Source organism: Capricornis sumatraensis, chromosome X (genome assembly GCF_032405125.1).
Source record: "Capricornis sumatraensis isolate serow.1 chromosome X, serow.2, whole genome shotgun sequence".
In the NCBI taxonomy this organism is placed as follows: domain Eukaryota; kingdom Metazoa; phylum Chordata; class Mammalia; order Artiodactyla; family Bovidae; genus Capricornis; species Capricornis sumatraensis.
This window is the reverse complement of record NC_091092.1, coordinates 119,412,697-119,424,284: the sequence shown is the minus strand read 5'-3', so window position 1 is coordinate 119,424,284 and position 11,588 is coordinate 119,412,697. Positions and strand designations below refer to the sequence as shown.

Sequence of the window (11,588 nt, the reverse complement as noted above, 5' to 3'; positions counted from 1 at the left end):
CCCAGAGGGAGGAGTCCGAGGTCTCATCAGGGGTCCAAGTCAAAGGTGACATGAATTACAATTGCACTGGATAGTTACAAAGATATGCCCTGGCACTCCTAACACTTTTCCCATCTAAAAAGAGGGGACTTCACAGCCCCCTGGCAATCCCGCACCTACTCTACGCCTGGAGGCTCGGGCCTGACTCTTAGGTGCAATGTCCATCGGCTACACACACGGGTTCTTGGGACATAACCTGGGTTCAGGGGTGGTGGATCTGGGTGCGGGGTTGGTGGACCCTGGCTCTGTTCGGTGGGAGGGAAGTCCGGGATTCTGTGGAGTGAAGGAGGGACCCGCGTGGGGACTGAGTGTCTCCACACCCCAGATTGGCCACCACGCCTAACCCCTTACCCAGCGTGACTTGGTCAGAGAGCAACTGGTCAGCATCTGGGCAGTTCTAAATCTGGAGGGGCTCCCTGACTGCGATCACCAACACGGGATAATCGGGGAAGTGGGGACCTCGTTCCGAAGGTCTGGCAGCTGGTCAGCAGAGGGAGGATGTCAGGGCTTGGGAGGAATCAGGGTAATGAACATCCTCCGCATCACACGGCCGACTCAGGACCCTCCCGTGACCAGCACTTCCTCCCAGCCAAACACAGGGCCGGGGGCGGTGGTTGTCAGGGGAGGCTGCAGCTTTGTTGTGAGGGGCATCCTCGAGACAGCACAAGGGCAGGTTCCTGCTCCCTTCATTGGGGGCCTGAACATTCCCTCATGTCATTGTCTGGGGTGACAGGAAAGGTTGCAGCATCCACTTCAAAGCAAGAGAGGGAACAAGGTGGGTGGCTTTGGGGGCCGGGGTGACATGAGGGAGTCTTGTCCCAGTTTTCATCATGACTCTGAAATGTGAACTGAAAGGACCTGCCTCGCCTGCCAGCTCCCACAGGCCTCCTTCTAACGCCCAGGCAGGGCTGTTTGGCTGCGCCCCAGCATTCACTCTCACTTCTTACTCAGCAGTCTCAAGGAAAGGGCTCACCAGGAGAACACGAGACTTGTGGGTCCTAGAGCACTGGCCTCAAGGACCCCTCAGAGGCAGCTTGAGTTCAAGCCAAGGAGGACTCTCCTCATTGCAGTTGCTCACAACATCTGCTTGTCCTTCCTCTAGGTGCCCTTCTTGCCTGCCACCCTGCCCGCATGCGCTTGTGATCCATAACCTGTGTCACCATGCCTCAGAGGCACAAGAACAAGTACCATGCCCGTGTGAAATGCCACCAGGTCCAGGGGGACACTAAGTATCCCCAGGAGGCCCAGACATGTGCTTCTGCAGCCCCCAAAGAGGAGTGCCCCTCCTCCCCCTCGTCTGTCCCTCAGGCTTCTCCCCCAAGCTCCCCTGCTACCGGAGATCAGCAGGAGCTTCAGAAGCCATGGCCCCTAGCTCTCCTGATGCAGTGCCTTCCTGTGCAGGATCTGATGAAGGTGCCCAGGGCCCAGAGGAGGAAAGTGCAGGTACCTCCCAGGCAGCCCCTGCCACTCAGAGCCTTCTCATAGATCCTCTGACCAGGAAAGCCAGTATGCTGGTGGAGTTCCTGCTAGAGATATACGCCAAGAAGGAGCCCAACTCGCAGCATGCCCTGCTGAAGGTCATTGGCAGGAAGTATAGGCAGCACTTCCCTGAGATCCTCAGGAGAGTGTCTAAGCACATGGAGCTGGTATTTGGCCTGGAGCTGATGGAAGTCGACCATAGCAGGAACATCTACGCTCTCATCAACAACCTCAACCTCGGGGACGGTGAAGGTCTGAGTGATGAGAAGTGTCTGCCCAAGTCTGGTTTCCTCACTGTGCTCCTAGGGATTATCTTCATGAAGGGTAAACTCACCACCGGGGAGGAGGTCTGGGAATTCCTCAGTGTGTTGGGGGTCTATACTGGGAGGAAGCACTGGATCTTTGGGGAGCCCAGAAGGCTCATCACCAAAGATCTGGTGCAGAAGAAGTACCTGAAGTATCGACAGGTGCCCAATGGCGATCCTCCACACTACGAGTTCCTGTGGGGCCCGAGAGCTTGTGTTGTGACCAATAAGATGAAGGTGTTGGAGGTACTGGGCAAGATCCATGATACGGTCCTGACTTCCTTCCCAGACCTCTAGGACGAGGCTCTGAGAGATCAGGCGGAGAGAGCAGGGCTGAGAGGCACGGCCAGGGCTCCCACAATGGCTGAGGCCTGTGCCCCTCCAGGGCCAAGTCCTACAGCTCCTCCCACATCTAGGGAGGGAGGCCCAGACACTTTCTACCCTTTTGTGTTGGAACAGAGGTGTCAAGCTCCTAAATAGTAGAGAGTAGCAGTTTGGAGGGAACAAAAGTTGTTGTTCTTTACAGTTTTATGTAGTAAGGGTGTTTAGGTACAACTCATTTTAACAAAATATATATCCTTGTCCTTTATCCATAGGAAAAATATCTAGTGAAAGTTGATTTAAATTAGATTAAAGAGTTGAGGAAGGAGTTTAGTATTTTCAAATGTTAATTACTTTTCATAAGGTTTATTGTGCTTCAGAATACAAATGTATTAATCATATAAATCACATTGTTTGCTGTTTTAAAGTTTTGAAAGCCACACGTTGGGTATATGTAAAACACATTGAATCATAACTTCCATTAAATGAAAGACCAGTGTTTCTTAATCAGCATGACTCTGCTTTATATGTAGTACATGCATTCCAGCATTCATGCAGGATAGGATTTAGCAGACTCCATTTATAGATGGATAACTTGCAATTTTCTCAAGTTCACAAGACTGGTAAAGTGACCTTCATAAGACAAGTTCCCTGATGTGCACTAGTTCAGAGTCCTTCCCTTTCTTTGCAAGAGCAAGAACTGAGGAAATTTCCTTTCACCAGTGACATATTTGGTACCGTGACTAGGATTGCTGCCACGGTGAACTCCAGTGGTCTTGCCCAAACTGTCGCCTGGAGACCCCTGACTTTCGCTCTCTCTCTCCCATGAACACTTGCTTGCTGTCACTCTCTGCTTTTTTCTGTTCCATGACCCACAGGGCAAGATCTGGGTCAGCTCACTGTGTCATGGCTCCCCTCAATTAAGAGCTGCAAGGAGCACGCCCAGGCTGTGCATCCCCAAAGAACGCTTGGGTGGCAGTTGACACTGTCTTTGGGCCTGGTAGACACAAAATTTCCAATGGTGAAGGCGCCATTGGAGTTAGGCGCCATTGGAGTTATAAGTTGGCTTAAAACTCGACATTCAGAAAACAAAGATCATGGCATCCTGTCCCATCACTTTGGCAAATAGATGGGGAAACAGTGGAAACAGTGTCAGACTTTATTTTTGGGGCTCCAAAATCACTGCAGATGGTGAGTGCAGCCATGAAATTAAAAGACACTTACTCCTTGGAAGAAAAGGTATGACCAACCTAGACAGCATATTAAAAAGCAGAGACGTTACTTTGCCAACAAAGGTCCATCTAGTCAAGGCTATGCCTTTTCCACTAGTCATGTGAGGATGTGAGATTTGGACTGTAAAGAAAGCTGAGCACCGAAGAATTGATGCTTTTGAACTGTGGTGTTGGAGAAGACTCTTGAGAGTCCCTTGGACTGCAAGGAGGTCCTACCAGTCCATCCTAAAGGAAATCAGTCCTTAATATTCATTGGAAGGACTGATGTTGAAGCTGAAACTCCAATACTTTGGCTATACCTAATGCAAAGAACTGACTCTTGAAAAGACCCTGAGGCTGGCAAAGATTGAGCACATGAGAACGGGATGACAGAGGATGAGATGGTTGGATGGCATCTAGGAAGCTCAGAATATACCAAGCAGGATAAACAGAAAAAAAAAATCTAAACTTTGACATATCACACTCAAACTTCCGAAAACCAAAAGGAAACATAATTCTTGAGGAACACTAGAAAAAAAAAAAAAAAAGAAGAACTTGCTATAGAAGAACAAGAGTAACAATTACTTAAAATTTCTCTTCGTGAACCATGCTATCAAGAAAAGACCAGAATTAAAGTTTCAATTCATTGTAAGAAAAAAAAAAAAAAAACCACTAGTACCAACCTAGAATTTAGTAGCAAGTGGGGAAAATACTTCAAAAATAATGAAAAACAAAGACTTTATATAACAAACAAAAACTGATGGAAATCTAGCAGAACTACTCTGCAAGAAATGCTAAAAGAAATTTTTCTGGGAAAGGAAAATTATATAGGTCAGGAACTCTGGTCTATGTAAAGAAAGGAACAGAGTTACATAAAGAATAAACGAAGTTAAAATAAACCTTTGTATTACCTTCAATTGATCAAAAAGATAACTATTTATTGAAAATAATAGAAAACCAACAATGCATCTAGTGATTATACCTTATGGATAAAAGAAAACTGGCAGAAATGGTTGCAAGGCCAGGAGAGGAGGAACTGGGAAACAAGATACTTGCACCAACCATGAAGCAGGATAGTGTTATTTAAAAGAGAATTTGAATGAGTTGCAGATGTATCATGCAAACTCTACAAAAAGCAGTAAAAAAAAATTAAATATATAACTGATCTCCCAAGAGGAGAGAAAATGAAATAATGTTAAATACTCATTTAAAAATAGACAAGGCAGAAAAACAGCAGAATATTAACACAGCAATAACAACAACAAAGAATAAATTCAATGAATAAAAAAAAGGAGATTCAACCAATCCATTTTGAAAGAGATCAGCCCTGTGATTTCTTTGGAAGGAATGATGCTAAAGCTGAAACTCCAGTACTTTGGCCACCTCATGCAAAGAATTGACTCATTAGAAAAGACTTTGATGCTGGGAGGGATTGGGGGCAGGAGGAGAAGGGGACGACAGAGGATGAGACGGGTGGATGGCATCACTGACTCGACGGATGTGTCTGAATGAACTCCGGGAGTTGGTGATGGATAGGGAGGCCTGGAGTGCTGCGATTCATGGGGTCGCAAAGAGTCAGACACGACTGAGCAACTGAACTGAACTGAAACAAACTCTGCATAATCACTTTTAATGTGAATGGTATAAATATACAAATATAAAGTAGAGATTTATGAAAAGAAATTGAAACAACAAAGTATACCTAGCACTTGCTGTCCATCTTTATTTTGGGCTTCCCTGGAGGCTCTTATCGTACAGAATCCACACGCATTGCAAGAGACCAAGGTTGGATACCTGGGTTGGGAAGATTCCCTGGAGTAGAGCATGGCAGCCCACTCCAGTACTCCTGCCTGTAGAATCCCCATGGACTGAGGAGTCTGGCAGGCTATGGTGCATGGGCTTGCAAAGAGTGGGACATGACTGAGTGACTATGAACTTGGGATCTATAAGAAACCCACTCTAAAGTCAAAGACATGAATAGATAAAAAGTAAAGGGACAGAGAAAACTTATACGATGCTAATATGAGTGGTAAAAAAAAATGTACTCACTGAAACTCTTTCTGGTAAAGCAGTATTCAGAACAAGAAAATCAGGAATAAAAATGGGCAGGACTAACAACCATTAATGAGATCTAAATGACATTTATAGAATATTGAATGACAGCAGGGAAACACATTATTTTCCAGTTCACATGGAACATACATCAAGACAGATCGCAGTCTAAGCCATAAAATGTACATCATCAAATTTAAAACAATACAAATAATACAGAGAATGCTCTCAGAATGTGATGAAAATAAACTAGAAATTGATAACAAAAAGACAGCAAGAAAATTAAAGATTATTTGCAGACTAAACAATAAACATCTAAATAACACATGGGCCAAAGAGAAACTCTAATGAGAAATTTTAAAATATTTTACAAAATGGAAACAAAATTACAACTTATCAGAAGTGGTTTGATACAGCAAAATCAGTAAAGAGATATATACAGCATTGAGTGCCTATAACAAAGAAAACCTACAATTAATAACTTAAGCTTCTGTATTAGTAAACTTGTAAAGAAAAGAAAAAGCAGAGGAAGAATAAATCAAAGTGGAAACCAATGACACTAAAAAAGGAAGGTAATGCAGAAAAAGAACAAAACCCAGAGAAGTTTCTTTAAAGATACAAAATAAAAAGAAGATACAATTCTCCCCAGGCTAAACAAGAAAAAAGAAAGAAAACACAAATTAAATTACTAATAGCAGAAATGAAGGAAGGGCCATTACTACTGACTCCATGGACATGAAAAGGATAATCAGTGAATATTATAAACAACTCTGTGCCTACAAAAATGAAAGGTTCAGTTGAGAAACTGCTTGAAGGGATAACTTAGCACCACTTTCACAAAGAAAAATACATACTCTGAATAGGTCGTATCTATTAAAGAAATTTAATCTATAACTAATAAGCTTCCAATAAAGACAGTAACAGACCCAGAGGTTTCCACTGATGAATTCTATCAAAAATTTAAGGAAGAAATGATAACAATTCTCTGCAATCTCTCCCAGAAGATAGAAGCAAAAGGAACACCTCCTAATTCCTTTCTGTGAGGTGAGTATTACACTCGAACATCAAAATCAGAGGAAGAAATTAAAAGAAAAAAACTGCACACAAATACCTCTCATGAACATAGAAGCAAAATCCCCAACAAAATAAAAGAAACCTAACAATCCATAGAAGGAATTACATACTATATCTAAGTAGGATGCATTTCAGAGGTGCAACATTTGAAAATCAGTAATCATAAATCATAATAACAATAGTCTACCGAAGATAATCACAAAATCAGATCAACAGATGAAAGGAAAACATCATCTGATAAAATCCAACACCCATTCATCATCAAAATTCTCAGCAAACTAGATACAGACAGGCATTTCCTCAGCTTCATGTACAACATCTGAAAAGAAATACAGGTAAAACATCCTACTTCAGAGTGAGAAGACAGATGCTGTGACACTAAGGTGAGGAACAAGGTGAGGATATCCCTTCTCACCATGCCTATGTAACACTGTACTGAAAGGCCTAGCCAATGCAATGAGATGAGAGAAGGAAGCAAAAGATACAGATATTTGGAAGAGAAAAATGGAATTATAATCATCAATAAGAAAGCTCCTGGCATTAATAAGCCAGGAGCATAGGTTAATAAGGTTAATATAGGATCAATATATAATTGTTATAGAATTAATATATTAATAAGGCTAATATATAATAGTCAATTCTTTTCCAATAAAGAGATGGAACTTGCAATTAAAAACACCATTTACATTAGCACCAAAATACATTAGAAATATTTCTTTAAAAATATGTGTAAGATTTACATAAGAAAAACTCATAAACTGCACTGAAAAAAATTAAAGAAGATCTAAATAAATAGACATGCCATGTTCATCAATAGGCAGACGATATAATTGTTGAGATGGCACTTATTTCCGACTTAACCTAGATACTTACTTAATGCAATTCTGTTCAAAATTCCAGCAAGTTAGCTTGTCGATGGCAGCCAACAATTTAAATTTTATGTCAAAAATGAAATGATCATAATACCCACTGAAGTCAATATTAAAGATCTAAGTCAGAGAATTGATATTACTGGATTTCAAAACTTACTTTAAAGCTACAATACCCAAGACTGTATGCTATTAACAGAATACTAGACAGATCAATGGCATAGAACAGAAAATCTAGAAACAGACACCCCAAACACTCAACCGACCTTTAACAAAGGCGCAAAGGCAATTCAATGGAAAAGGACAGTCTTTTAAACTCACAGTCCTCAGATAACTAGGCATCCATATCTAAGAAAAATGAATACACATACAAACTCTAAACCTTTCAAAATAATTAACTGCAAAGGAATCACAGACCTAAATGAAAAACTCACAAGTAAAAAAAAATTTGCGGGGACATCCCTGGCAGTCCAGTGTTTAAGACTCAACACTTCCACTGCTGGGGGAAGAGGTTCAATCGCTGGACAGGGACTAGGATTTCACATGCCATATGGAATAGGCAAAAAAAATCTAGAAGATAACATGGGGGCAAAACTTGAGTTTGGTAATGAGATTTTAGGAACAACTCCAAAAGCACAGTCCATGAAAGAAAATAATAAGTGGAAGCTTGTAAATATTAAAAACTTCTATCTGCAAAGTATACTATTAAGAGAATGAGAAAGAAAGGCCACAAAAGGGTAGTTACAAATCTATTTGCAGGGCAAGAATGGAGACACAGACCTAGAGAACGGGCGTGTGGACACATCGGGGGAAGCAGACAGTGAGACGAATTGAGAGAGTGGCATGGACAAATATGCACTACCATGTGGACAACAAGCATGTGGGGGAAGTTCTGGGTGACACAAGGATCAGCTCTGTGACGACCTTGAGGGGTGAGTTCGGGTGGGAGGGAAGTTAATGAGGGAGGGGATATATGTATACTGACAGCTGCTTCATACAAGAGAACCTGACACACCATTTAATTATCTTCTAATTTAAATAACTGTTTAAAAAATCTATTAATGTAAAAACTAGAAAAAAATCTAGGGAAGTACACATAGCCACTAGAATTATATACAACAATGCCAAGTGAATAAAAGTCAGAAGTAATGAAAAGCAAAAGACAGTAACAATTTGATTCTCGAATTAAAATTCTTAGAAAACAGGACAGGAAATATTCAAACATATAAGAGACTTCAAAAATCTGGAATAAAAAAAGATCATGACAGCAAAATCATCCAGTTGGTCTGGAAGAATGAACAATTACTTGCACCAAGTAACAGAAAATACACCATAAACAAAAGCAACCATAGAAAAAATTTACCCACAAAGAAACTTTAGAAAAATCTATACAGTCTTCATGGAGGCAACAAGAAGTATTTCCTGAGAGACTTAGGAACAAAAAGGCTCAAACAAAATAGTATGTTATGTATATTCATGATGTACAGATATTGCAAGACTGTTAATTTTCTGTAACTCGAGTACAGAGTTAGTACCACATTCAGAGTAGAATGCGTTCAGATCACAATGAAACACGGTCTGCTGCTTTTTGTACCTAGAAGTAACCACGGAAATCTTATGGAAGGAATGAAGAAAACTATTAACAAAAGTGAAAACACAAAATTAAATAATCCCTGATGGACAGTAAGTCTCCAGTGAACTTGACCCTATGTGTGCCCAGGTGGGGGAGTACTTAAGACTGGCACAGATGTGCAGCCTGCAAGGGAAGCAGACAACAGGATCAGCTGGAAGAGGCTTTAAACTTGAGCCCTGGGATCATGAATCTCCACTGCTTCACGGAAGGAATTTGAGGCAGCACCTCCGAGGCCCCATGCCAGGCCCATGGGGCACCAAAGTTTGGCTTGGTGCGGCAGTACAGCCCAGATCATGAAATAACCAGCACAAAGTTTGTTGTGTGCGTGCTTATTCACTGAGTTGTGTCCAACTCTTTGCGACCCCATGGACTGTAGCCCACCAGGATCCTCTGTCCAAGGGGAAACTCCAGGCAAGAATACTAGAGTGGGTTGCCATGCCCTCCTCCAGGGGGTCTTCCCAATCCCCGGATTGAACCCAGGTCTCCCGCACCACAGGCAGATTCTTTAGTGTCTGAGCCACCAGGGAATGCTAGGGGATGAGAACTGGCCCTTTGAAATGATCACCTTAATAGACTATCACCCAGGGACTAAAAGAGAAAAGTTAGTATCACAGGAATTGTAAAAGCGACAGAACTTCATCTCAGAACTTTTGAGCAATGACCCTGCAGTCGACTGAGAGCCCACAGTGAGAACTGTCAGGCTAAGGAGCCCCTTCACTTACTCTTCTGGAATTGTATGAGCATGGCTGGGGACAGGGGTGGACTTATACCAGAAAGGGAAGGATTTCCAGGCCCTGTCAGCAGTCAATATGAATGAAGTTTCTGAGTGAGATGTGAGGGGTTCCACACCTCAGAAGACAGTCTCCCATCCTTCCCTCTCAGCTCATCTTACCTGTAGCAGCCATTTTCAGGAAGCCTTGTGTAGAAATGGTGAGATGAGACGTATGTGCACTTCATACCAGGAGACTCGGGGGTTCAAAATTTTCGATATGAGGCCTTGTCCTCGGATCAGCAGATGGGACGTAGCCCAGCATCTACAGGGGTTAAGGCAAGGCATGGAGAACGACAGAGCATCGCTTACTCCAGAAGAGGGAGCCCAGAGAGCCCTCGCTGTTGGTCTCATGGGCTCGAGGACGGCTGTTAGGTGTGGGCTCCCCAATTCTTCCTGCTGCGGGTGCTGACACAAGTGAGAGGCATGGAGTAAGCCAGCTAACAGTTCAGGACAGGGATGTCCCAGGACCCCTTAAGAGTCAAGGCAAAGTCCACGTGCCAATCCCGGGAGAAGCTCCCCCGGAACCCCGCCTGTCCAGGTCCCGGCCCTGCTGTCCTCCTGGAGCCCAGATGCGCAGGACAGGAAGTGACGTCCTCCTAAGCATGCTGGGGGAGCGACGCCATCCTTGACAGTGCCGCTATCTCAGAGCTGCCATTGACGGTGGCCAGAGGGAGCAGTCCCAAGTGTCATTGGGTGTCAAGATCGGACGTGACGTGAGTTACGAGTGCAGGGACACGTCTCTGCACCCCGAATCCCTTTTCTATCTGAAAAGAGGGGGCCGCACAGCCTCCGGCCACCCTAGGCCTGCACTCAGACCAGAGGATCCAGCCTAGCTCTTAGGCCCCAAGACAATCCACTAAGCCCTAGGGGGTCTCGGGAAAGAATGCCTCAGTCAGGCTCTGCTGGACCCCAGCTCCGCTCAGCAGTGGGAGAGCCACGAGCCCTGTGGAGTGAAGGAGGGACCCTCGGGGGTACTGAGGGTCTCCATACACCAGAACAGCAGCCATGTGTAAACCCCCACTCACCGCGATTTGGCTGTGGATCATCCGGGCACCCGTCGGGCTGCTCTAAAGGCTGAGGGGCTCCCTCACTGCTACCTCGGACGCGGAACACTCAAAGAAGAGGGGACTTGGGTCTGAGTTGCTGACAGCTGGTCAGTAGAGAGAGGATGTCAGGGTTCGGGGAGATTCAGGATGAGGACCAGCCTTGGTGACTAACGGGCAGCTCAGTACCCTCCCCTGTGATCACCGCTTCCAGCCAAACATCGGAAAGTGGGGCGGTGGTCTGAGAGGGGAGCTTGAGCCTGATTGTGAAGGGGCAACCACGACACAGGAGAAGGGAAGGTCCTGGGACCCTCCATGGGAGGCTGAGTACTCGCTCTTATCCTTGTCTGGGGTGACAGGGAAGGTGGCAGCGTCAATTTCAGACAGGAGAGGGAACGGGCTGGGTGCGAGAGAGGGGGTGTTGGATATGGAGGTGTATCGCACCAATTTTCATCCTGACTCTGAATGTCAGCTGAGAGGACTTGCCTCCCCTGCCAGGTCCCACTGCCCCGCCCCTTCTAACGCCCAGGCAGGACTGTCTGCTGCGCCCCAGGGCTCACTCTCCCTTGCTATTCAGCGGTCTCAGGAGACAGGCTGGCCAGGAGAACAGGAACCCTGTGGGTCCTAGAGCACTGGCCTTGAGGACCCCTCAGAGGTGGCTTCCATTCAAGCCAGGGAAGACTCTCCTCGCTGAAGGTTCTCACAGCATGTCCTTGTCCCTCCTCCAGGTGCCCTCCTTGCCTTCTTTCCTGCCCGCACTCCCACCTGCGTCCCCTGACCTGCTGTCAGC

The 11,588-nt window shown here is 44.7% G+C and overlaps 1 protein-coding gene across 1 annotated transcript; it reads left to right on the top strand.

Moving 5' to 3' along the window:
* Window positions 1-1,200: 1,200 nt before the first annotated feature.
* On the top strand, window positions 1,201-2,120 carry LOC138071913 (melanoma-associated antigen B4-like). The gene is made up of 2 exons (XM_068963288.1): window positions 1,201-1,234; window positions 1,348-2,120. The coding sequence occupies exons 1-2, from the start codon at window positions 1,201-1,203 to the stop codon at window positions 2,118-2,120; spliced, it is 807 nt and encodes a 268-aa protein (XP_068819389.1).
* Window positions 2,121-11,588: the final 9,468 nt, after the last annotated feature.

Excerpts from the sequence above, each read along its gene's own strand:
- LOC138071913 (XM_068963288.1), top strand. The coding sequence starts at position 1,201 with ATGCCTCAGAGGCACAAGAACAAGTACCATGCCC. Across the intron at positions 1,235-1,347 it reads CAAGAACAAGTACCATGCCC|GCTTCTCCCCCAAGCTCCCC; the intron begins GTGTGAAATGCC and ends TCTGTCCCTCAG.